Below are 27,282 nucleotides of genomic sequence, written 5' to 3' on the forward strand. Positions count from 1 at the left end.
CCAAAAAACCCTACTTTTTCCTTCTTCCAGATACTTGCCAAAAGCCTGAGCATGCTGCCGTGAACATTCTGGGCTTTCTCACTTTCTTCTTCTCTGACACTGTCCCTGCAACCCACTTCCATCCTCTTCCATCGTTTAGCGGAGCTGTCTCTCTTCCTCTCCCTCTTCCTGGAAATTGCTGAGATTCACACCTTGACTTCTCTGGGGTTCAAATAAAGTAAACACAAAATTGTTCTCGGGTTGTCTTGAGTCCATTCTTAATTTTTTTTTTTTCAATAAGACTAAAGATCCTAAAAAGGAACAGTTATTGCCCCCGGAAGCATGTGACAACTCAAGTGGGGCTCCCCCAAGCCTCCAGTAACATTAGGGGAAATAAAGAATGGACTTAGGATCTTACTGTGTCTTTCCAAAAGGTGGCAGACGCCCAGGCCCATTCCAGGAATATGTGTTTGTTCTTATTCTTCTGTGCTGAGCTGGCAAAAGGCTGTTTTGAAACCTAGTAATTAAGATGCTATTCAGGTGGGGTGAGTCCAGAAATGCAGCGCTAAAAGGATACTGTCCACTCCACACAAAGGGAACTGCCCTTAGCAAGCTTAAGTGATTTTCCTACAAAATACCTGCTTTTACTTCTTTTTTTGGAATAGTTCGGTCAAAGTGTACTTTCTCTACGTTTTCATTCGCTATTAATATTTCGACACTTAAAAGACAAGAGATGAAGTCTCAAACTCCAAACCTCTAGTTTGATGAAGGAATTTCTTTGGTGTTGCTTTCATCATTAACAAGTGACACATCTCTCTGTCCCTTCTAGCACCAGGATTAAATGGGGCTAGACGCCCAGCCACCCCAGTGGCTGCGAGGAGAAGGCTTCGTAGGCCCCTTTCCCTGAAGGGAAAGTCAAGGCAGCCCAGTGGCCTGTTAGATGAACGTCCCAGAGCTGCTGCACTCACTCGCGATCTTTCTGTCCAAGTATTACCCGATGCATAGGAAATGATCTGACAAAGTTGGCAGTGCACGGGGAGATGAGATGGGGGTGGAGGGGGGGGGGCGGCGATGAGGCGGGGTAGTGGGATGGGCGACGGTCAGTGATGGTGGTGATGGTGATGGTGACAGTGGCGGTGGTGACGCTGGGCCAGCTCCTTTCCCGTTTTTCCATGACTGCCAGTCCTCGCAGCCTCCGCCGTCCCCGCGTGGCCTCTGCCCAGAGAAACAGGATTTGCACCCAAGCCGCACGTCCGCGGGCGCGAGGCTGCGGCGCCCCAAGAGCCGACCACGCGCCCCTCTGCGCCCCCCGCGCCAGCGCTGCGGGAGCATCGCGGCCAAGGCTCCTCCGGCCGCCCTCCCCTCCGCCCCCACCCCAAGGCGCGCCCGCGCTTCGGCCCTCCCCACCGAACCCCCTGCCGCCCGGCCCCAGCCCCGTCACTTACGCTGCGCTGGGCCCGGAGCGCCCCGCGGCCCGAGACAAAGGCTGAGCGGCCCGGGTGCCGCCGGCTGCTCCCCTAACCGTGGCTGCCGGAGACCAGGAGGAGGATGGGGAGGATGAAGAGGAGGAGCAGGGGGAGGCAGCGAAGGAGCGCGGAGGAGGGGCCCGTGGCGTCCGCCACCCGCCGCAGCGGTCCCAACCCCAGCCCTCCTCCCCGGCCGCCACCCTCCGGGGGTGCCTACCTCCCCTAGGGACCAGGGTACCGCCCCCCCGGGGGCGGGGTAGGAGGAAGAGGAAGGGAAGGAGGAAGGCGGTGAGTGCGCCTGTGTGCTCCTCCTCAATCGTGAACGTCTCCACCCACCCCCGCGTCCGCCAGCAACCCTAGGAACATGCTAGACTCCCGCCTCAGCTGCGAGGCTCCCAGAAGCCCGCGCCCACCTCCCCCCGTGCCAACACACTTCTGTCCCTGACTAGCCAACTCTATCCACCTCCACCGGAAAACCCACCTGAAGGTTAAGTGCTCGAAGGCGCTGGCGAGGAAGAGCCACTGGAGAGGTGATGGAGAGGTGAGGTCAGAGCCTTTTGTGAAACACTTCTTGTGGCACCTGTTCTGCTCTAGCACAGTCCCTAGTACCTAGGTGACCACTGAGGTTGAGGAATTGGGCAGGTGAGATCTGCCAGGCTTGAGTATTCCCTGGGCATCTCTCTGGGAAAAGTAACTCCAAGGCTTGTCTTAGCCATTTGTGGCTTGGTGCCAAGGGCGATTTTGATTTTTTTTTTTTTCATATTTTAAAAACTTTTTAGTGTGTGTGTGTGTGTGTGTGTGTGTGTGTGTGTGTGTGTGTCTCTCTCTCTCTCTCTCTCTCTCTCTCTCTCTCTCTTTCTCTCTCTCTGTGTGTGTGTGTGTGTGTGTGTGTAAGTCAAAGGAAGAGAATAGTGTAACAAACTATCTTCAGTCTCAAAACATGTCAGAATTTTCCAGTCTTTCATCCAGTCCACTGAAAAACATGGCTATGTCAGTTTCCATCCCTTATTATCATCTTGCTGATGTTATTTTCAGAGCATCCTGGTCCCCAGGCCTGTGCTTAGGGCTTCACCTGTGCTGCTTGGCTTGGATGGAAACTGATAAACCGTGAGCTACGTAACACGCTGATCATCAAGGACCAAACTGCTATGGCTGTGTTCTAAACTCTTTGCCAAATGTGACTGATGCCTGTTCCTCCAGAAAAAAAAAAAAATTTTTTTTTAACAAACAGAATGTCAACTTACATTCCAAGAGCTTCAGTTCAATTCTTAACTTATTGAGCCCAAATACAAGTTACAAGCCTGGCTGGCCTGGAGTCTTGAGGGTGGAGCCTGGCAGCCTCCACTAAAACCAGATGCCCCAGTGATTTGGTTGGGATCTCGGGTAAATGGGCCAGATGAAGGCTGTGGTCTCAGACAATCTGGTTTTCAGTCCTTCACCTCTTGCCGTTGTGAGCCCTTGGGCAAATGACCTAACAACTGTGTGCCTTGTTTTCTCATAGGAGAAACCAAGAGTGTGGATGGGGTCCATTTACTGGGGCTTCTGGGCGCCACTTATGCACATAGAGTGCTTGGCCTAGAAAGGCTGAGAAGATGCTGTGGGCACTTAGCTTTCCATATGGGAACACATGATTGAAGTCCAGAGAGATTGCTGTTCCAAATGACTTGCAGGGAAAGGGCCCAGCCCCACTTAGCAGAAGAAACTAAATGTACAGAAAGTAGAATGGCTCTTCTCTTCCCAGAGACCTGCAGAGGTTCCTGTAGGTGCTTGCCAGTAGACCTCTGCAGAAGCTCTCCGGACCTGGCTCTCCCTGTGGCATGACTTCAGGGCACAGTCTTTGAAAGCTGGATAGAACTGTCCACTCTGTGTTCACCTTTTCAGCCAAGCAGGCCACTGTGCCTAGAAAATGCTCTGCCTGCTAGGCCCTGACTCTGTGAGCTGTCCCCAGCATCCTCCCCACCCCACATTTGTGGCAGCTGTCAGGCATCCAGGCTACACATGGACTTTGCTGGTGTCCATCCTCAGTCTGGCATTCCCTGTGACAATCTCACCATTCCCCAACCCCATTCTGTCTGGGCAAACTACTAGAATGAGCAAGCAAAAACCGTTCTCCAAGAGGGTTGGCCTTGTGCTGTGAATCCTAATCCTTAGCCGGCCCATGGTTGGCCTGTGTGACTTGAACTTGCTCACATGTTCGTCCTTGCCTGGGGTGGATGGGGCAAGGCCTAGAGAGGCAGAGGTGTGTGTGCCCTAGAGCTGGGGCATCCAGCACCTGGATAATGACATCCTGGTTTGGATTTTTCATCCCTTGGTTGGTCTCTGTCCTCATCTGTAATGCGAACCACACCCTCTGGTGGGGCTTAGGACTTCCCTGACCTTTTACAACTAGCGCTGCACTGTGTCTGCCATCTTTGCATCACTGTGGTACAGGAGCCTGCGCAAACCAGTTAAGATAAGGAAAGGTTTTGGAGGCTCTCTGCTGTCCCCTGGGTCTGTTATTTTGGGGTAACAGAGAGGTGAGGCAGAAGATCATGATGCCTCTCAAAGCTGCACACCTCATGGTGGCTAGGAAGCCGAGATGAACAAGTTGCGATGTGTCTGTCCTTCTAGGGCACACCCCCAGGAACCTAGCTTCCTGCCACTCCACCCGACATTTTAAAGGTTCTGTCACCTCTGAACAGTGCAGCCAGGTGAGGAACAAGCCTTTGGCATGTGGGCCTCTGGTGGGCATTTAAGATCTGAACCAAACACGCACCCACCCACTCTTATGCCTTTACGGTTTCATTTCCCTCCGGCCTTCCTCCGTTTCCCTCTTTGATCTGTCAACCCCATTGTCCTTTGCTGTGTCATAATGTCCTATTATACCGAGTTTTTAAAAAAACTTTTATTTTGTTTATCATGTGTAAATTCAGGAAAGTGTAGGTGAGTAAAGTCAAGTCTCAGGGTTTGTTGATGAGATAAGTACGTAAAGCATGGTGTCTGGTTCTCTTCATAGGAAAACTGCCAAGTTGTAAGCATTCCTACAGAACATGGAGTTTCTTGTGATTCTTGGAGATAACGTTACCAAAGAGCCTTAGGAGTGGGTTAAAAGGAAACATAAAGAGGACGTTATTAGCTTCCATTTGTTCTTTGTGGACAATCTGACACTCACAGGCAGCTCTGAGGGAGAACTCTATAAACTATTAAAATGACAAAGAACTTTAGTCTAGATAAAGCAATAGAGTTCAGTTAGATAAATGGAAGACCACACAAATGTAAGCGGACAGCTTGCCGTGATGAATGGCATAGATAGCTATAAAGATCAACCTACGGAAGATTAATAGGAGGGGAGACGTATAATATCTGGGCTTCCAGCTGTTGGGGAGTGCTAAACTTATTGACATTGAAGATGAGCTCAGATAAAAGAAATTCCATCCAAATGGAGAGAAAATACTTTAAAATAAGCCTAATGCTAGCGACTAAATTAAGGCAGTAAATATATCTGTGGTTCCAGCTCATTTACTCTTATAGGGACTACAGATCATTATAATGAACAGTAGATTATTAACCACAAAGTGCCCTATGCATCATGAAGAATTTGAGCCACTTACTCTCCCACACCAAGGGAAATCCAGTTGTCCCAACAGCAAGGAAGCTTGTACACTGGTTAGAAACTAACAAAATAGAGAATATCATAGGGAGAGCTTTTGAATCAAGAAGCGAAGTCCATGTCCCTCCTTGGTGATCTGGATAGGCTTGCCAACCAAGAAATAAATAATGGAAGAATTGATAACATTCTGCATTTAATTTGTAAACGATGTGGAGTCCATCTGGCCCACCTGGAGTGGGTGCTTGCCCCCAGTTCCCTCCAAAGGAGATGCCATCCCAGCACCAAGCCCAGATACATGGGGAGCTCATGAAGGTGTGCTAAGGTCAACAACCTCTGCCTTGCTGGCATCTCACCCTAGGCACCAGATGTGGAACGAATAATGATACCTCCAGATGATGGGTATGCCCAACATTCAAGTACCCTCCAATTGCTGAGCGTTTCCAAGTGATATTCCAAGCATCATAGAGAGGAGAGCTGCCATCTCCTTGATAACACAACCAAATCCATGATTCCCCAACTCTGTGAACACAGTGAAATAAGGTTGTTGAAATGCCAGGAAGTGTGAGTAGTTGATCGAAAGATAGCAAGAATATGAAACAATATATAGACATATATCAAAACAGAGAATTTGAAAACCCCCATGGTAAAAAGCTAAACTAGAAGGTATGAGTTCTACTGACTCCCAAGGTGTACAGTGCCATCTACAGCTCCACAGCCCTGCAAAGTGGTGACCTCTCCTACCTACATCTATAAATGAAACAATCTGGTCTCCTTCATAGGGCAGTTAGAACATGGGCATTCCATGGATGTTGGTTATTATTAACAGTATCACACACCAGGTATACCTACTCTGCAGTGGAGCATCGGGGAAGGGCCCCTCATTCCCAGCCATAGCACTTAATGATTTCTGTTTTAGCAAAAGGAGATTCACGTAATGGGCTTGCTAAGGAGGCTCTCTAGTTTTACAGTGAGTTCACCTTAAATTGGAGATTTACACTCTTGTTTGAACTGTCCCCTGCAATAAGAAATGCACATTGTGAGCCAGGCACACAGCATCTACCTATGTAAAGTTGTATTCGGATGCTGATGAAACAACACTGGCTCCCCCTCACCACACACACACACACACTGCACTTTGCATTCCATTGTATTGTTATTTTTCCAAACACTCTGCTTTGATTTCACAGTCTGCTAGTGGATCAAAATTTACAAGTTGAAAGCAGTAAATATTTTTATGTAGCTTCTGTAGTGGTTCATTTTATGTGCCAGGTTGATAGGCCTAAGGGATGCCCAGACAGCTGGAAAGTGTGTGTGTGTGTGTGTGTGTGTGTGTGTGTGTGTGTGTGTGTGTGTGTGTGTTTCCAGAAGAATGCTAGAATCAATAACTAGGGTAGAGAAATTCAGCAACCTTAGTATCAGTTGGTATCATCCAATGCATTTGGTTTCCACACTAAACAGATAGGAGGGGGGCAATTTCATGTTCTTCTTGAGTTGGGATACCATTTTCTATTGTCCCTTGTCCAGCAGCCCTCTGGATGACACGGTGTCACCTCTCAGCCACCACAATGCCATAATCTGATGCCATCATTTCTACATCTCTGTCCCTATGGCTTCAAAATCTCTTTCCTTAGAGAAATTTTTGTTTTGGTTTGTCTTGCTTTTGTCTTGCTCATCTAAGCTTCCCACACTTTTAGGACCCCCAACCTATTGTCTTCCCAGAAAAAGCCCCAATTCTGCATCCTGCAGAGCCAAGGATTCATTGTGTACAGTGTTGCGGGATCCGAGGTAGATGCTACTGTCTCTGCAGGGCCAAACACCATGCACAACACAGAGGAGGTGCCAGATGGGCTCTCTGGAGTTGATCTTGGAACAGAAATACTAACCTGCATTATTCTGCTCATGCTATACGTGTGGGTAGTGGTCAGCTGCTCCCAGATGTTGTATAATTAGACGTCATTATTGGTGGTGATGTATCTTAAGTGTCATGGGGGAGAGATTTGGCCAGAATCCCTTTCTTTGGTGTCTCAAGAAACATGCCAGGCACTCCTGTCATATGCTCATCTTCTGGAAAGCAGCTCTCCCTTTTAACAACAGGACGTTTAAAATCAAAATCCAGAAAATGCCTCTCAATTAAAATTTTATACTGCCCATTGCTGTGCACCAGCTTTGTTGCTGCCCATTATAAATAATGACCTTAGGACACATTTTGTAATCAGAGCCATTAACAAACATGCCTTTCTGCTCAAAGGAAACAAGCCATGCTCTGGTCTGGCAACGTGGTGGACAGATTTTTTTTCTGTTCTCCCTCTTTTTTTTTCTCCTACAGAAAATAGAAATTTCAGAGAAATAAAAGATAGCTTCTGCCTGCTTCAGGGGCCTCTCTATTTGCCTCATAGTTTGGGGGACCACACTTGGGCTGCTAAATCATGAAATGAGAATCTGTTAATAGGAGGATGGCTTGTCTTTATTCTGTGATTCCAGAAACAGGGAACGACCTTCTCGTCAAAGGTAACTTCGTGATGGAAGAGAAGACCAGAGCTTGCATTACACAGATAGGAGAGAGAATCCTAAGTCTGTCATGTGTCAAAGGTCTACTGAGCCTGAGGAGTCTTGGAGGATGGTGCAGGCCTCTATTCGGAGCTGATGAAGCCTTCATGGGGCATCGCAAAAGAGTAGTGGCCATCAGATTGTGTGACAGAGCTGACCTCTAACTAACCCATTCTGCAATAACCCCTTGCATGAAAGGAGTCAAAGCCTTCATGGCCTAAATAACTCCCTATAAGGCTTGCCCCAAAAACCTTGTGGATGTAAACTTGGGGACCAAATTTCCAACACATGAAATTTGGGAGATATAGCCAATCATAATAAAACAAGAAGAGACAAAGAGAACTGTTAGCATTCTTACTGAGAACAGTCAAGCAAGACTCTTAGCCAGGGGACACAGCAGTGGGATGGATTGATGACCTCTAGCCTCCAGATGATGCTCCCATTGGATGATTTCATCCAGAAGGCGGAATGAAAGGCACCTGAGAGATGGGATGTAGATGGTGGGCATCCCATGGCAGAACACAAAGGTTTGACCTGGGAAGCTTTGAGTTCTTGATGGCTGTGATTTGGTTGCATTCTTCTATGGTTGAGAACTATTTGCAAACCTGTGGCTCCATGAGCCCACTGGGGTATCAACAGAAACCCCCAAGTCTATTGCATGACAGTAACCTAAAGCCTTCTCAGACTTTTGAGACTGATACCCCTGTTCAGTCTGGTAATCTTCTATAGATATTTTGGTTTGGCAGTATGAGGGCCAAGGTCCAGGATCACCATCTAAAATGTTCCCTGGTAGCATAACGTGCTGTGTAATCTAACACTTTTAAACCACTGATTCCAAGATCCCAGTATGAGAAGAAATTGCTCCAGTGTCTTTTTATGTGTAATGGACTCAGAGATGTTGCTAGCATACTCCTTTATTTCCTAGACCATGTATCTGGCTTCTGGTCTGGCCGTTGGTGGGAGGCAGATGCTTAATCAAGTCATCACCAGCTTTAAGGATGGTGCCTCCCATCTGCTACCATAGCTGAGCCTCTAGTACATCATTCCAGCATCCTGTTAATTAATGCTGCTTCTAGGTAGGGGAGCTTTGGTCAGTAATAGCCCAGTTCATGAGCTTCTGTGGTCACAGAATGTGTTTTGTGGTTACAGTTAATGTAAAGGCATATTGTAGGCATCAGTAAGGAACCCCAAAACCCAAAATCTGTGAGTCTGGCAGAGCACCAAGGAAAGGAGATTAAAATTGTCAGTTAATTTACTTGTTACTCTGACAAAAATATCTGGTAAGCAGTAACATAAAAAGGACAGGTTCTTTCTGCTCACAGTTCAAGGGTACTATCCATCATGGTAAAAGAAAGTGTGGTGGCGGCAGCCTGAGATAATTGATCACATTATGTCCCCAGTTAAGGTGATGAATGCTGGTGCTCAGCTCGCTTTCCCCTTTTTAACAAGCCATGGAACAGAGCAGCCCACATTTAGGATGGGTCTTCCCTCGCAGTTACATATTACTCAAACACCTGCAAGGATATATCCAGATGTATGTGTCTGTGGTGTTTCTAAAATCCAGTCATGTTGACAATGAAGGTTAACTATCACATCACATGAATTCCTCTTTTTGAAGGAAGCTTGCTTCCATCTCTGTAGTGACAGGGCAGGTTGATGAAACTCTCAAAAGCTAGCAAACTGCCCTCCATGTCTTACCTTCATCTATACCTTCAACCTTCCTAATGCTGTGACCCTTTAATACAGTTCCCCATGTTGTGCTGACCTCCAGCTATAGCATTATTTTCATTGCTACTTCATAAATTTAGTTTTGCTACTGTAAGGAAATTGTAATATAAATATCTGAGATGCAGGATATCTGATATATGACCTCCAAAGGGGTCACAAGCCACAGGTTTAGAACTGCTGTTCTAGAGAAAGACACCATAGCAAGGGCTTAAATGACTGCTGTTGAAAGTACCCAGCAGCAAGTTTGATAGAGGAAAGCCCTTTTGCTTGGCCCTTCATCACTCCTATCTCTCTCCCAGGATGAGTTTGTCACAATAGAGATTGAAGGAAAGGGTTGGTGGACAGCTATAAGATACATGGTCTTCACATGATTCCAGTGACTCTTGTTAGGACTCACGATTTCTTTCTACTCTATGAACATTCCTAAAGCATCATCTGCATTCCTTCCTCTGGTAAATTCTTTATCAGCAAGGAATATCATTTGAAGGTTTATCCCAAAGTCAAGTCCCTAATACAACAGTGTTGAGAAGTAGGATATTTAGAGGGAAGTAGGTTATGATGACTGACTCTACCCACATTGATGGACTAATGCCATAACCGGGGGATGGGTATATCATTCGGTCTTCAACTTCTCTCTTTTGCCTTGTGGTAAAGTCCACCATGAGATGATGCAACATGGAGGCCTTTACAAGTGTGGCAACTATCTTAGGTTTCCTAGACTCATGTATGTATAATAATATATAACCAAACTATAATAAACTTAAATTATTTATAATTTCCCAGACTATAGTGACCTGCCATAACATTTTAAGACAGAAGGAGATAGCAGGTCCCTGTTCACGGATCAAAGTGTGTCCAGATCTCTTTATCTAGACCAATGGGAATCCTGATGTATGACCAAATGTTCAATCATTAGTGCCTGAAAAAAAAAAATGCCTTCTCTATAGCCTGGTGAGGTGGTGGCATATGGCTGCAATCTCAGCACTTGGGAGGCTGAGGCAGGCAGGTGGCCATGACAAGGCCAGCCTGGAGTATACACTCTTTCAAAAGTAAAGAGACACTCTGAAGCGTGGGCAGCATCAGTAAAGTGTCTACGGTTTCTGTGGATGAGGACACCCTCCTCAAAGTAAAGACAAGTGTTTCCATCTTGACTCCTAGCAATGAAGAAAGAAGTACAATGCACCATGGGCCTCTCTGTTGTTTAGGGGCAGCGTATCTCACAGCATATTCCTAATTGCTTCTGCCTATAAACCAAGTGTGACAGATGTCCCCATATTTGAGTAAGGCTTGCAAGAAAAGAGTTTGTAGTAAGTCTTGGCTTTGGGGTTAACACACACGCCATTTGGGTCCTACAGCACTTAGAGTATCTGTGGTAGGAAAAGGAGATGTACGGAGGTTGTGACAGGATACAATGGAGAGTTATAGGACCCTGAGCTTCTGTAGCATCTATGCTGTCTGCTATGATTTTAATTTGTTCCCCAATAGTTCATGTTTTAGAAACTTATCTGTCAGATTCATATGATGCTGGTGTTTAGAGGTGGTATTTGGGACATGTGATCGCTTAAATAAGAAATGTCCCCTATTGGCTCAGCTATTTGAACACTTGGTCTCTGGTTGGTGGCAGTGTTTGAGGAGATTTAAGTGATGGAGCCTCGCTGAAGGAAATATGTCACTGGGAGGTGGGCTTTGAAAGTTTGTAGCCTTGCCCCGTTTCAAGTTTGTTCTCTATGCTTCATGCTTTCCACTGAAAATGGGATACCTCAGCTTCCTGTCTTGCTGGCGCCATGCCACCCTACCATGATAGATCCATCCTTCTATACCACAAGCCAGAATCAACTCTTTCATAACTTTCTTTTGGTCACAATGTGGTGTTTTATTACAGCAACAGAAAAGTAACTAATACAATAGTTAATTAGGGTTATATGAGGTGATGACAACGAGGCCCCTGTGATGGGATTTGTGACTTTACAAGAGGAGGAAGATACAAACTAGCACACTTGTTCTATCTATAGATTTATATAACTGTATAGGGAAACCTATACAGTTTTCCCAAGGTTTTTATAACTCGCTTGCCCTCTGTTATAATGTCTGACAACTACCTGGACCAGCATTTACTTCTCATCTATGTGTATTATGATGCAGCAAGAAGCCCTTTTTCCTACTGCTAGTACCCATCCCTTACTTCGCAGACTACAGAATTCCTCAAAATAAATTTCACTTATTAAAAATTACACACTTTTTGGTATCCTGTTAACAGCAACACAAAATAGACTAAGACAATGTATTCAGTCCAAGAGTCACAGAGCTTAAAAACAAACAAACAAAACCACTGTTAGGTGGTGTAAGAATTATATCTTCTGACCACAAGACAAGCAAGTGACCAGGCAGGTCATCACCTGGTCCTGGCAGACCTACCAAGTCATAAGATTGAGTGGACCCAGGAGCAACTCTGTGTAAGGTCTTGGGGTGAAATTGGTATATCTAGGATTGAGCATAATCAGGACTAAAGGTCCAACATCTGTACCAACAAGTAGCCCAGCCCTTCATGTCATCTACCTCCCTGAGGCTGGCTCATCTAATCTCAACTCCTATCCATAGTTCCATGGGGCATGGGGAGAAGGAAGGGGAGGGAGAAAGAATGAGGAGAAAAGGAGGAGGTGGAAAAGAAAGCTTGGAGCTGAATTTACAAATGAACTGGTTTGGTTTGTGAATGAAGGAAGAAAACTTCAAAAGAACAGCAAGTGTGATGCTTTAAACCATAACCTTGACAGAGATCAGGGAGGTGTTCTTTGGGCCCCACCACATACTGAGGAGATATTGGCAGCTGAGAGCTGCTAGAGAAGGAAAAACCTTTCTTCTTTGAGAAACCACTCTCAAAGAAGGTTTCCCTGTTCCAGTGGATGGCCCCACAACCATGCACATATGAGCATCACTAATTGGACTTAGTGAGGTACTGAAAATAAGAAGGAGCAAGAGAGATGAAGCTTTGAGAGGGATGTGTTGAGATTCAGAGGAAGTTGGAGACATCACTACATGTCATCTAATATATAGTATAAATATATGTATAATTTTCAAAGAATTCAATAATAAAGGAAAAAAATTAATCATGGCTTGAAAGACAAAGACAAAGGTAAGCTTTCCTAAAGGCCAGAGCTTTGGTGAGCATCCTGGGTCACTGACAGGGGAAATGGCATGAGACTGAGCAGAGGTCAATAGCTTACTAAAAGGTCAGGAGCCCCAAGGAATAAACTTGGAAGACAATGAACATAAGGTCCTAGAGGGGCAACAGGTGCCATGGCCGATGGAAATGGCTGTCAAAGGTGAAGAATGCAGCCTGTGATATCACCCAGAGTGTACTTAACTGCCAGTGCCAAGGTTCTGTGCTGTTAGAGGACATACTGGCCTCTGACAAATGTCTTCTGGTATTAGTAAATGTCTGCAGAAGGAGGAGGCAATAAAACGTTCCTACTTGAAAACTGTCACACTAAACAACCAAGTTGACAAAAGGACTCAAATATTTTATTGTGATAAGCCTTTGTCACTTACTATCCCACTGACAACAGGGTGACCATCACATGTAAATGGCCACTTATGATGGTTGATTTTTAAGTATCTTTTAGTATTCTTTGACAATTTTGTACACATATACAATGTAACTTGGTTCCATCTTCCTCAGCAGCCTCTCACTCCCCCCTAACCCCATCCTGTTAACCCTCCCACCTTCATGTCTTTTCCTGTTTTTTCTCCTAGTCCCACTTATCGCTCCCCTCTAGAATGCTGACTGGTCTCTTTGGCTCCTTCTTGTGCCAATAACCATAGTTGTAGTGAGATGCCGAGTATAACTGCTATGGCATGCCCAGAAGACAGAATTTCAGAGCACTATTCCTTCCCCTTCCACTCTTACATTCTTTGTAGTCCCTCTCTTCTTTGGCTCCCCGAGGCTTATGAGAGTTTGTAAATGTGTCCCATTTGGGGATGAACACTCTCCTATCTCTTGTTCTCGGCATTTTGACTAGTTATAAGTTGCTGTACTAACCTCTGCCCATTGTAGAAAACAAACTGCTCTGGCCAAGGTTGGCAGCTGGAGCAATTTATGCAGATAAATATTTACAAGGTGGCTGGATCACATGTTTATTTAGTAAAGTAAAAGTTAATCTTAATTGGAGATTGGATTGGGATCTCCCCAGGAGATTAAGGACCCAGATCAGGGTCTGACAGTGTTTTCAGGATCATGAGGCCTCTAACTTAAGGAATAGTTTAAATCATTGGTGGATCCAAACTTGAACAGGTTCATTTCCCAGGTTAGCCCAATCCTAACAACCCCATTTTGAATGGAGTGATAGTAGGCAATAGAACTATGAAAAGGAGGGCCTGTTAGAGGCAGGTTGGTGTGGGTGTCTCTTTGGAGGTTGTGTCTTGCCTTGACTCCATCTTAGGGCTGTGCAGCTCTGCTTATGGGTGCTGTCATGTAAATGTTCAACATGCCTCCAATGCAGGAAACAGGACCATGAGCAAAATGAAAGTTTCTTCTTTAAGGTTTTTTTTTTGTTTTTTTGTTTTTTTGTTTTGTTTTTTTTTGTTTGTTTGTTTGTTTGTTTTGCATCAAGGTGATAAGAAAGTAACTGTCAGGTCATAGTAGCCAAGCACTGAGGTGGAGGCTGCCCTGACCTTAGCACCTTGGACTCCCATTTACCAATGCTGATCTTGCTTCTCTCTCTGCTAAACACTGGCCAACTGATCTGTTCTAATCTGACAAAAGCATAAACCAACAATGTAGGGGATGGGCTATATAGCCAATGTTTAGCCATCTTGTCAGAGCCTAGGTTCCTATTTCTCCAGCAGTCTGCCATTTACCAGAAACCAGCTGACCCTGTCGTGGTTCAGCAGTTTGACTAAAGATAAGATTTAGACAGAGCCACCCTGTTGTAGTTTAGCAGTTAGATTAGATGAAGATAGCAAAATATTCGGTGTGGCAGAAGGTTGTGACCTGCTTGGAATTTCTTGCATCTTGAGATAGCCTACAGCTGGGTTGCCATAGCAATATGCTTCCCTGCCCCCTGCCTTATAAAAACTCTGTGAAATTTCTCAGTAAACGGGGTTTGATCAGAATCCAGACTTGCCCCCTTCTTCGTGTCTTGTGTTCTGTCCCTATACAGGAAAAATCTCCTCCTGAGCGTTAGTCGAACCCCGGCGGGCCGGGACACAACAATAAGCATTATGACCCCAGTCCTCAAAGAGTCCAACTGGCCCATTCATTTTAATGAGAAAGACAGACTTTTAGGCTAAGAGTTTCCCTGCTCTGTGACATTACAACCCCCTTGCAAGTCCTTGTGTAGTGTTTGGTTCACTGGTCATTCAGTGTTAATCCTGTCTTTTTGTGATAATGTATTGTCATCTGGGACCTTCCTGGCTTTCGAGAAATTATACTAGGATGTTCCTAGTGACAATAAATTACTCAACTGTGAATGTAAATTTTGAATGCAAACTTACCAACCCAGAGGCCATATCTACAACCACCTCCTACATGGGGCTCTCACACTATGGGTCACCCTGCCCTAATCTACACAAGGCCAGACACCAGACAACTGGAGACAATCCCTACACACCAAAGCACACAGAAACAATCTAACCACCAATCCTAACCTGCTTCCTTTGCTCCACTCATTCCTTCCAGTGGGAAAAGCCTACAATAAGGCTCATCCTTAGGTTCTTCTCTGCTCTCTCTTATCCTCCACAGGTCCTGGCATTTCCCCATGCCACCACTGTACTACGCCCTCCTCTTAGGAACACTGGTCAGCTACATTTTCTGAAGCCTTCTCTTGTGATATAGTGGCCTCATCCAACTTAGATAAAAGTAAAACTTAACTATTCTTTTGTAAAACATTATATGTAACAATTAATTAATAAATAACAATTTCACACATGTAGACCATAGACACTGACCACTCCCTACCATTCCATACACCGTCCCCCTTCTCCACAAATCTCTTTTTCGTGTTCATGTCTATTCATTTTGGTTTGTAAGCCACTGGGATTAACCAAGGCCATTGTGTGACATAAGTTTGGAGCTATCCATTGGAGCCTGCTGGGTTCAGCAGTGGGTGAACAACTAACATCCTGCCTCTCCTTCTCTGTTGCATATTATTTGACCCATGTATACTATGGGTACAGATCAATAAGAGCAGTTAATATTTCTTGATCTGTATCATTTCTCTCTTTAGAGTCTTTGAGCTCTTCTTTAACAGTTCTGTAACAAACAGATTCCAGGGTGCTGTGACCCATAGTCAGCCCCTATACAGCAGAGCTTGAGAGCTCATTAAAATAGATCCCAGATGGCATCAAACTCCATGGCCTGTGTTACAACAAAAGAGGCAGCAAGTGGGTCTGTGATCCTCTAGGATCCACTGGTTCTGCAAGTCAGTGCCCTCGTTGGGGAGAGAAGTATAGTCCACTAATGTCCTGGAGGAATTACAGGAGCCTAAGCAGGAAAAGGAAGGTTCAGTGAGAGCCGAAGGGCTGCACTCCCTTCTAAGGCAGCACCGTGGGCTTTTAGGGCGTGGACAGCACTAGCTCCTCACTGTCTCTGTCAAGGCCACTACGGTTTTGGAGCTGTCTGACCTGAGGTCACATGCGTAGGGTAGCAGCCCCCATCTGGTGATACAGTGAGGTGGGACATGAAGACACAGACAGCCACCTCACTCCACAGCTTTCTGCCTGGTTGGATGCAGCTTTGTGGGGCTTCATGCTGGTCCATCTGATTACTTTGTTTTGAGCAACTCTTATACCCCACCTATTTCCCTCCCTCTACGCCAGAGCTCTATAAAAGCCTTGTCTTCCTCACATCCAATGCTGGCCTCTTGAACTCTGCTTCAGGGTTTTATTTTACACGAATAAAAATAACTTGCTTTAATTAATTTGGCCATAATGATTTGGCTTGGTGGTCTTTCTCTTTAAGATGCCAGTCTTACGTGATTGGAAACCACACTAATTGACCTCATTTCAACTTCATCAGCTCTCTATCCAAATACAGTCATGTTCAGAGGACCTGAGGAGAAAGATTCCAACATGAGAACATTGAGCACACACAGTTTAACTTATAAATTGCCTAAAGAGCATTTTGATCTTCACGCTCTATTTTATCATCTGCTTTGAGAAAATGCAGCCCGAGACAGTGAGCAACATAGTGAACCCTGAATCCTGATGTCTTAGCCTGACCTTGGCTAATGTTACTTCCCTTTTTGGTCCTCTCCATCCCTGCTCTTCTTCCTGCACCTTCACAAGTATCTACAGTGTATTCCTGGAGAACAGGTACCCAAGAATGAAGCCTTAGTGTATTAAATTAACATTAGTATCTAAATAGTTTCTAGCAGGTCCCTTCTTCCTGCTGTCACCTCTTTAGCTCATCTGCCATAATCCTCTGCCTGGATGTTTGTGCAGCACCCTCAGTGGCCTCCCTGTCTCTGGGCATGTCCATGTTTAATTCATTTCCTGTCTGGAGCCCTACTGATCTTCCTGAAGAATTCTGTGACAGGATGTTTTCCTAATATTAAACTGCTCTCCCTGCGGATGATGTAGTCGCCCCTGGAATTGAGTTGGTGGCAGACAGAGCTGAAGAGAGAGGCTGCAAATGCCTAAGAGGAAGAAGACTTGACTCACGTTTACATGACAATGAGACCTTTTAAGCCCCTGCAAGGAATGTTCTTTCCGATTTGTCTGGGGGTAAGAAATGGTGAAGGGTTTCACTTCCTTCTCTGTCTCAAAAGCCAGTCAGAGCTAGGTGCCCACCTGAGCTCAGTCTGCTTAAGTCCCAGGAGCAGCAGGATTTCCCACCCAGAGGACAAAGCTGGGCCTCAGAAGGTGCCAGGAGGAACTTCAGGAGAGAGGACGAGGCAGGATCCAGAGGCCAAGGGCTCGATGGGCTTCAAGTTAAGGGTTGACCCTCCCCCACACTCACAGGATGGGGTGGAGCCTCCGTGCTTCAGGCCCAGCTTCATGGGCTCTCTTCTCCTTTCTTTTCTCTTTCCTTCCCTTCTTTCTCCTTCCTCCCCTCTCCTCCCCCTTCTTCCCTCTCTCTTTTCTCCCTATCTCTCTCCTTTCTCATTCTCCCTCCAGTTCCTTCCTCTTTCTCCCTCTACCCACCTTTTCCTTGTGTCTCTCCCTTTCTTAACCTCATTTCCCCTTTTCCTTTTTCTTTCTTTCCCTTCCTACTTTAACTAACAGCGTGAGAATCTTGAACTGTTGGGGGACGGCTGTCTGCGTCCAGCCATCTCAGGACAATGTCTATCTTACTGGCAAGGACAAAGCTGAGTGCATGCTCCTAGGCTCCTGAACCAACTCCTAGCTGCTTCTTTGGGTGTTTCATGTTCGTCTTTTAGCCACTAACGGATGTAAAGAGGGAAGTCGCTGCTATCCCGTTACCTACACTAAGGCACCCACATCATAAATGCATTGCCTGTCTTGAGTTAATTGACTGTGTGCAGCTTTCCCAAACAAGATGGCCTGGACAAGGCCCCGTTACCAACACTAACAGTCCCTCTTGCTCCCCCTCGCTTTGTGTTCCATCCTTTAAAATTGCTGTACAGTCTTCCATTGGAGACATTGTTCAGATCTCTGCATATGTAGAAAGCAAAGTTTTCATTTTTAAGCTTCCATCTCTGAAGTGAGTTTTCTCAGTTTCCACCCCAAACCCAACAGAACTTTCTTCAGCTCAGCACTGACCATGCAAATTTCCTACCAATGTTCCATGGCAGACTCTGGGACCCAGAAGAATGAAACTTGGAAGAACAGCTGTGGTTATCTACCATGAGGGTACTGCTTTCTTCTTTCTGTATCTACATAGTGCAGGACAGGGTACTGTTGGGTTTCAAACAAGCAGTTGAGATGCATATTTAACATACCAAAGTGGACCTGACTTCTAGGTTCTCCCAGCATCCCTTGTCCCTATCTGTTGTATGGTATGTATGGCATATCCCACCCTCTACTCTGAACTTTCCAGCCAGGGACTGGGCTTCCCCAAATAATATAGACATTTTGGATTCCTCTACCTCTTTCTCTTTTAATAAAGAAAGGGAGGAGATGTTGGGGACAGGCTATATGGCCAAGTTTCAGCCATCTCATCAGAGCCTACACCTTTAGGCTCCTATTTCTCTAGCAGTCTGTCATTTACCAGAAACCAGCTGACCCTGTGATGGTTCAGCAGTTAGATACCTGCTGTGGTTTATTGTGGGGGGCAGTCATTCTAAGACCCCGAGCTCATAGTAAGAGCTACTCCTCTCTGGCTATAAACTAGCTTTTCCAGTAAGACTACTGGTAAAATCAAATTAAAGGCCAGCTGCCTGCAAGTAGCAGTTCTGGGAACTTTTTCCTGACTAACCAACTTCCCTTTCTTTCTGGAATGTCTCCATCTTCTGTGATTATAGCAGCTGTAAAGGTAGACACCTGCTGAAGCATTGCAGAGTTAGGTATCCATAGCAACCCTCACTTACACAAATACCCATGCCGCTTACGCAAATACCCATGCCTCCATGCCTATAAAAACTCTGAAATTTTTCAATAAACGGGGCTTGATCAGAATCCAGACTTGCCCTCATTTCTTTGTGTCTCCTGTTCCCCCACTTGTCTGCCCCCTCCACAGGTACCCATTGAAGACCCCGCAGGCCAGGTCAGTTCTCTCTTCCTGTAGGTCCAAACTTTTTCTCTCTTTTCACCTTCCTCTCTGTCTCCCTCCCCATGGTGACTTTCCTGGCCTCACTTCTTGGGCCCAGTGAAACCACCCAAGAGCTACATTCAATAAATCTGCCTTTGTGCTTTAATCTGACTTGAAACTGGCTCATTTTATCATCAGAACAAACTTATTAGGTACAGTGTGGGCAGAGTCCAGGAGAGACAGCCTGGAGATCTTGGACTCTGGGCAACCTTCAGTCATAGTTGAACTGTTTCCTTGTTCCCATGTAGGTTTTCCCCAATTTGCACATGAAGGTGAACAAATGAGTTAAAAAAAAAAAATACAGTTGTTGGGTCTGAGAGACATGCAGATAAAAAGAAGAGAGCCACCGAAATCTAGGTATACCAAAAAGCAACTTTACTCACCTCTGAGGAATGACTAGCAAGCTAGGGCTGCAACAGCTGCTAGGTCAGGGAATAAGTTTCTTTTCAAGCAAAAAACCCACAACGAGGTGTTCAGTGGAGGATTCAGTAAGCATTCATTCGCTCTTTGAAGTGAACAGTCAGTCATTCTTTGAAGTGGCAGATCTCTTTCCGAGTAAAGGGTCTGTTACAAGGATGACAGTGGGATGTTTAAATAGGTGTGGGTAGACTTTAGGATGCCTTCCCAGAAGTTAGACTCCTGTTGGATATAATCTGCTCCTCTCTGGGAGCCTTTTGAAGCAAAGCAATGCAATTTCTCTCTGGTTTTTGGGCTCTTGTTTATACCTTCCCAGAGTCTGCACAAGGATGTTTTTAGCTGGCAAAAACCACATGACCCACACAAGGCAGTCCCCAACTAACAAAGATCACATGCCCTCTCATGAGTCAGTTTCGCACCCCACACTTGGGATCAAAACAACAACAACAAAAAAACCATGCTTACATAACCAAAAGTTTCAATACACACACACACACACACACACACACACACACACACGCACACGCACACGCACACGCACACGCACACACACACACTTACAGGTAATAACAACTGAACTTTTACTTAAAAAAAAAAAAAGGATTTATTTATTTATTAGTATGTATAGTGCTCTGCCTGCATGTACACCTGTAGGCCAGAAGAGGGCATCTGATCTCATTATAGATGATTTTGAACCATCATGTGGTTGCTGGAAATTGAACTCAGCTTCTTTGGAAGAGACCACAGAGCCATCTCTCCATTCCCCTAATCTTTTACTTTTTAAAGCTTTTTATTGATTCTTTGTGGATTTCACATCATGTCCTTCAATTCTACTTACCTCTCTGATCCTCCATATCTGTCCTCTGCCCTTGGAACCTCCTCCTGAAAAGAAATACCCTTTTGCCTGAACAGCTTTTTTTTTTTTCCCCAAATGTTCATTGATTGCAATGATTCAGTAGTCTGTTTTGAGGCCTCTGGCTTCTGTTACAACATTCTCACTGGATCCTCACTGGGCCTCCTCTCAGATATGCTGTTGTTGCACTGTGTTGTGGAGGTCTTATAGGATTGGTTCTGCAGTACTGGTCCCTTCACAGGCTTCTGCAGTTCATAAATAGAGAAGATGTTCAGGTGGGCCAACTCAAAGCCCTGGATCTGGGCCTGGGCCTAGGTGGTAGCTGAGTTGCTCAGCCTGACAGCTCTCCAGCATTGCCCAGGTGTGGAGTGGGGCCAGCTTTCCCTCTCTCCTGCTCTAGGGGCTGGCTCTCATATGGCCACATCACTAGGGTGAGCTCTACAATGCTGTCCAAGCCAGTTGCGGGGCCTGCTCTGCCACGTGCTGCAGCGGGCAAGAGGCAGGGCCAGGTCATGGGCTCCAATGCCCTTGGGGACAGCTCCCCCATGCTGCCCAGGCAAGGGGCAGGGCCAGCTCTGTGTGAAACTAATGTTTTAAAGAGTGGATAACATTTTTGCTAACAGCTGACCCTCACTCAGCACTAGCTAGGATGGAGGACTAGAAAAGACAGTCTTTGGTAGGGGAACAGGATTCTTTGTGTCACAAATTCCTTTTCAGTACGGGCAGCAAATGTTATCATTGCAGCCAGAACAGTAAGATAAATGCAGCACTAGGGAGGCCTGGGAAGCACCAGTCTTGTTGCTTTGAGAAAGAGGGTCAGAAAGTGAACAGATATGTTAGTAGGACTTTTCAGTGTGTCCTCTGCGGATGAGTCCTGTCCTGTCCTCTGGGTGTAGATATTGCTAAGGAGTGTCTCTCAAGACCTAGCATCGCAACTCAGGCCTTTCCCAGGTAGCCTCTTAGCCTGTGGCTCTGCCATTTTGCCTGGATTGAATTACTTGAATATTAAATATTTGCATAATCAAATGTAAATACAACCCTCCATTTGAAAGTCAAATATAAAAGAATTCTGCATTTGTATCACTTTAAATTATCCAGGCTTTTGCTTTCAGCCACAAGAATGAATAAATAAGAGTTGTTTGAGACCAAAACAATTTTCTGGGCAAGGTGTTAAAATGAAGAAAAGGAAGAAAATCCCCCAGGAGATGGAAAAGTTTTCACTCAAGATTGAGCTAGGAGAGATGGAATCTGCCTGTTATTTTCCATTTGTATCATCTAGGCTTTTATTATCAAAGTAATGATGAGAGTGCAGGTACCATGGAAGGGAAGAAAGAAGGCAAATATGAAGAAATGACACTCATCAATTAGCCCCAAGCCAGGCCTGCTTCAGCCCTGGTACTGTGCTCTGCAAGCATAAGATGCCAGTCCAGTTTCCAGGCCCTCAAATTACTTTTAATAACTTAATATTTTGAGAAAGAGCTATAGGAAGCCAGCCTGCTTGCTAATTCACACTAAGGGGACTCTGTTTTGCTTTCTCTCCCCATTTTTAGGAAAGAGTAGACAATTCATAGAGTGAGGACTTTTCAGAGCCTTCTAGAATGAAGAGAAAAGATTTGTTACAGAGGCAGATCTCTCCTGACAACTCAGTATTTCTAGTTTTGGGTTCTTTAAGCAGTCCTAAGTATCCATTTGTTAAGAACAGCCTTTTTGATGACATTTATGTGGAAATTACTTCTAGTTTTTAATTATTAGTATATCAGCTCTTGCTTGGATTGGAGAGATGAGTTGAAGGCAGTGAGTTGAAGTGACATTTTAAAATGGGCTATTTGAGGCTTTTCTATTTATCCACATTTGAAGGCTGCTCTTGTGACTGTGAAATATGTCAACAGGCAGACAAGTGGCTCTAAAGTAAACTGCCAGTGGGATCATTACTCCCCCAACTCCGGGTTCTACTCTGTGCTCAGTCCCATTCATGCCCATAACTTCCCTAGCTTTCATTTTCTTTCATCTTTTGTTCCTGTTGACTTCCTACATACAGATCCTGAAATAAAAACAAGTTCCTCTGCCCCTCTGCTTCTGCCTCTCTCATTATGGTATATTATATATTTTGTTTCATGTTTTTATAAAAAGCATTTTTTAAATGTTCACATTGTCCTAATGGTATTAGAGGAAGCCTGGCTGGCTGGTGTCCCATTACTAGAAGTATCCACGAATGTTTAAACAGCTTACAAAGATGGAAGGTTTACTTTGGCCCATGGCTTCAAAGCTTTTAGTCTAAGATCAGTGGCCACACACATTGTTTCCAGGCAGTCGCGAAGGTGACACATCATAGTGCTACCATATGCCTCATACCTGGGAATGAAAGAGAAAAACAGGCACATACTCCAGGGTGCGGCAGCTCCCTTTGAGGACATATCCACAAAGTTTCCTTGGCTGTCAATAGTGCCATGACTATCAGTCAAATCTTTAACACAGGGGCCTGTAGGGAACACTAAAGAACCAAGCCAAAACACTCTTCAAACCGCTTGCGTATCTTTCTGACTGGCCCCTGTCATCTTTCTTCCAAAAGTCAACTTTATTTTAGTATTACTGTTAGAAAATGAAGCATGCCCATTCTAATGGTAGAGATCAGTCAGTGCTGACAAAGTATGTACCTGTGTGACTACTGTCACCACTGATATATTATAGAGCTTCTGTCATCCTTAAGCCAGCACAGTGGTACGTGCCTGTAATCCAAGCACTAACAGAGGCAGAGGCAGGTGAATCTCTGTGAGTTCAAGGTTATCCTGGTCTAAAAAATGAGTGCAGGGCTGCCAAAACAACACAGAGAAACCCTTTCTCAAAAGACAAAGACTTCTCTTTTAATTTTTATGTTTGGTGTGTCTGTGTGAATGTGTGCCATTGTGTGTGCTGCCTGCAGAGGCCAGAGAAGACAGTGGTTCCTTAGAACTGTAGTGACAGGCAGTTGTGAACCACCAACATGGGACCTGAGAACCAGACTTGGGGTCTCTGGAAGAGTAACAAGGGCTTTAACCACCAAGCCATCTCTCTAGCATCTATTCTTTCAATGTTTTTGGTGAATTTCCAGCTGTCTTAGCTACTTTTTTTTTAAACTACTGTAACAAAGTCCCACATAACCAAGGCAAATTATAGAAGGAAGAATTTACTGGGGGTGAGTCCATGATCATCATGTTGGGGAGCATGGCAGCAGATAGGCAGGCATGGTATTGTAGCAGCAGCTGACAGTGTCTATCTGTATTTGCAAGTAGGAGGCAAAGGCGGGTCATTGGAAATGGTGTGGGACTGTGAAACCTCAAAGTCCACTGCCAGTGGCATACTTTCTCCAACAAGATACCTCCTAATCCTTCCCAAATAATTCCACCAACTGGGCACCAAGCATTCTAATAGATGAGCGTATGGGGGACATTCTCATTCAGATTACCAGATTTTCTCTTATGACTGCCTTCTGTTGTTTTGTGTCTGCTAATTTTTCACTGTATATTTTTGGGGCTTCCTGCATTGTCAATGCTGAACATTCTTTATTTCTAAGTAGCACTATGCTGGAGGCTTTGCAAGCTCATGTATCTATTCACCTAACAGTGATCATTTTGAGTTGCTTCCTGTATAACCTGGGGATTAATCATCTATGAAACTTGAATACAAACAAGTTTTGTGTGGACATGGTTCATTTCTTGGAATAAAATCTAGAAAATGGCATCTTTATGCTTAGCTGACAGGACTGAAGAAGGTGGTTGCCCTAGAAAACAGCTCTACAGCATCTCACCCATATTCCACGCAGCTTGGCAGTTGCACTTGTGGAATCCCAAGACAAATGGAGACTGATGCTTGTGCAAAAATATGTATATGCTCAAGCTTTACTTGATCTCAAGCCCGAGGAAAAGATAGTTTAAGTTAGAGATAAGGAATTGGCATAGATCAACTAAGGAGTGCTGAGGGTGGGAAGATCGTCCTCCACAGGGAAGAGCACACTAAGTGGTCAACCCTGGAAACATACATGAAAACAAATATCATATAGACCAAGCAGGTTATATTTGCAAATGTATATTTATATTCATATATGTATGGATGACAATTATAAAAGAGAAGTCATGAATTTGAAAGACAACAAGGAAGGGTATACAGGAAGCTTAGAGGGAAGGAGAAATGATGTAATTATAACCTCAAAAAAAAAAAAAAAAAAAAAACCATGAAGTTGGGGTGGGTACAGAGGTAGTGAGGTTTTGGGAGGAGTTAGAGAGAAAAAAGAATATGACCAAAATATGTTGCACAATTTTTCTTAAAAATAAAAGAAGTAGCTATGGTTTCAGTACTCACACAAATATCATTCCCATACTTAAATAAATCAAAAAACAATAGCTAAACTACACTTTTCATGAAGTTTGTTTCTATTCTGCATAAAATGCAAAAGGACAGACAAGGAAAGTTCCTGCATGAGAAGGTGTTTTTTATTTCTTTTTTTATTTTTTCTTTTTATTATTTAATTAATTTATTCGAATTACTGCTCAATTGTTATCCCATCCCTTGCATCCTCCCATTCCTCCCTCCCTCCCGCTTTCACCCTATTCCGCTCCCCTTTGTCTGTGACTGAGGGGGACCTCCTCCCCCACTATATGATCATAGGCTATTAAGTCTCATCTTGGTAGTCTGCTTATCCTTTCTCTGAATGCCACCAGGCTTCCCCACCAAGGGGAAGTGGTCAAATATGGGGCAGCAGAGTTCATGTGAGAGTCCGTCCCTGCTCTCCACTCAACTGTGGAAAATGTCCTGTCCATTGGCTAGATATAAGTAGGGGTCCGATGTTTATTTCATGTATTGTCCTTGGTTGGTGCAGTAGTTTGAGCAGAACCCCTGGGTCCAGATCAGCCTGTCATGATGTTCTTCCTGTAGGTTTCTAGTACCCTCTGGATTCTTCTATTTCCCCATTCTTCCATACTTTTCTCACCTAGAGTCCCAGTAGGATGCTCTCACATCTATTCCAATCTCCGGGTAAGTGAAGACTCTCATGGGACATGCCTCTTGGGCTAGTGTCCAATTATAAGTAAGTATATACCATGTGAGTCTTTCTGCTTCTGGGTTAACTCACTCAGTGTAATCATTTCTAGTTCCGTGCATTTATCCACAAATTTCGGGATTTCCTTGTTTTTAATAGCTGAGTAGTATTCCATAGTGTAAATGTACCACAGTTTCTTTATCCATTCTTCGACTGAGGGACATTTAGGCTGTTTCCATGTTCTAGCTATTATGAATAAGGCCGCTATGAACATGGTTGAGCATATGGTGTTTTCATTTAATATATTAATAGCCACAGAGATTTCCTAATACTTGAAATACCATTTGGGAAACAGAAGTAGAGAAATCTCTTTTTGTAACATCAAAGATTTTTAGGTCAACTTCCTACATGCCAGGCACTGGTCTAAGCAATTTTTATATGCTGGCCATTTTATTTTATTTTATTTTATTTTTAAGAAACACCCTTGAAATAAATAATACAGTCAAGCATTTCACAGAGAAGGAAATGAGATGCAGAAAATCACATACTTAGTCTAAGAGCAGACAAACATGTGGCATCTGGGACTCAGAGCAAACAGCACAGACCCTGGGTCATGCTATGCTGCTCCTCAGTTGAATGAGATAATAGACAATAGAGACTGAATGGATATGTGTGTAAACCAACAAATACATTTATGCAAAGCTCCACAAGATCCAGCCTCTATGTCTATGTATGCTATTATTCCTGCCTTCGGATGGACTTTTTTTTTTTTATTACTGCCACGATCAATATAAGCAATTCCTTCAGGTCAGGAGGCAGAAATTCTGTGGTATTGGCTTTTGTTGCACCACCAGCTTGCTGACAGTTCAGGAAAATTGCTGACCTATTTTGTTGTCCATAACCAAGAGCATTCCCCTAGAATTTCCACTAGTCCATATTGCCATGGTTTGATGTGTGCTAGTGAGAATTGCCAGCTCAAGTGGAAGTCCAGCACTGGATTTGAGGCATGGTCTGTAGCAGGACTGAACAGACAGCTGTTGCCATGTCCCCAGGAAAAGTCACGCAATGCTTATAAAAAATTGTCATCCTTGTGGAATGTAGAACACCAAAGTCCAACTTGGTGATCCAATGGGTTTATTTGGGTCACTTAAAAGATTATGGGTGAGCGATAAGTTTAAGCACAGATGGAAAAAGGCATCTGCTTCACCAAAAAGTCCACCTCAGAACAGGAGGTGCTGTGGAAGCCTCTGCCCTGGAGGTCCTTCAGGTGATCCCATCTCCTCTCCAACAACTGTTACTTGTTCATATAACCTTGAAGAAGGGTCTTACAAATCTTTAAAGTTTCAAAAACTTCCTAAGACTTGTAGTTTGTTTGTTTCCTGAGCCTTGTAAGTTTCATTTACTTTTGGGATCTTAAGGAATCTCCCTCCAGGGTGAAATGTTTGAATATGGAGAAAATTGCTATGCAACACTTCACTCTTTCCTCCAGTTCTCACAGCCTTAATAATACCTCTTCATCAGTATTGCCTGAGCCTTGGAGGGGAATATATATGTCTTAAGCCTAGTTTCTTACTATGACCAACTTAAGATGATAGTAGCAATAATCTATGGATATAAACAGATATATTTAAAGGCACATCACATTCACTTAATACAACAACAGCATTGGCCTCCGCACTAGGGCTTTGTGACCTTGCTCCCCATGAGGATTTTTTCTGGCTTACAATCCTGGAAATGAGGACTGGTAAGACAGACCCTAATCAGAAATCAATTGACCAAACTTATAAAAGCCTTTCTACTATGGCACCTGTAGGCACAGCTTGCCTGACATACTGGTACTATAGTAGGCCGGGTCTAAAGCTGAGCAGGAATCTTGGTGATAATTCTCTACCAACAGACCACCTGGCACATCCTTCACTATGAAAGCCAGCCATTAGGAGGGCTTCTTTAGTTCAGGCCCAATCAGCTTTCCTCATATCCTGAAGC

The 27,282-nt window shown here is 44.5% G+C and overlaps 1 protein-coding gene across 1 annotated transcript in view; it reads right to left on the reverse strand.

Moving 5' to 3' along the window:
* Nucleotides 1–943: 943 nt before the first annotated feature.
* LOC127195263 (arginine-glutamic acid dipeptide repeats protein-like) overlaps nt 944–27,282 on the reverse strand; it is a gene marked incomplete at its 5' end in the record, with an annotated part of 34,147 nt that continues 7,808 nt past the window's right edge. Inside the window, 2 exon segments of the mRNA XM_051152651.1 lie at nt 944–1,194; nt 1,425–1,801. Coding sequence (XP_051008608.1) covers nt 944–1,194; nt 1,425–1,801 — 628 coding nt within the window.

The sequence above is a fragment of the Acomys russatus genome, chromosome 11, assembly GCF_903995435.1.
Source record: "Acomys russatus chromosome 11, mAcoRus1.1, whole genome shotgun sequence".
Classification (NCBI taxonomy): Eukaryota; Metazoa; Chordata; class Mammalia; order Rodentia; family Muridae; genus Acomys; species Acomys russatus.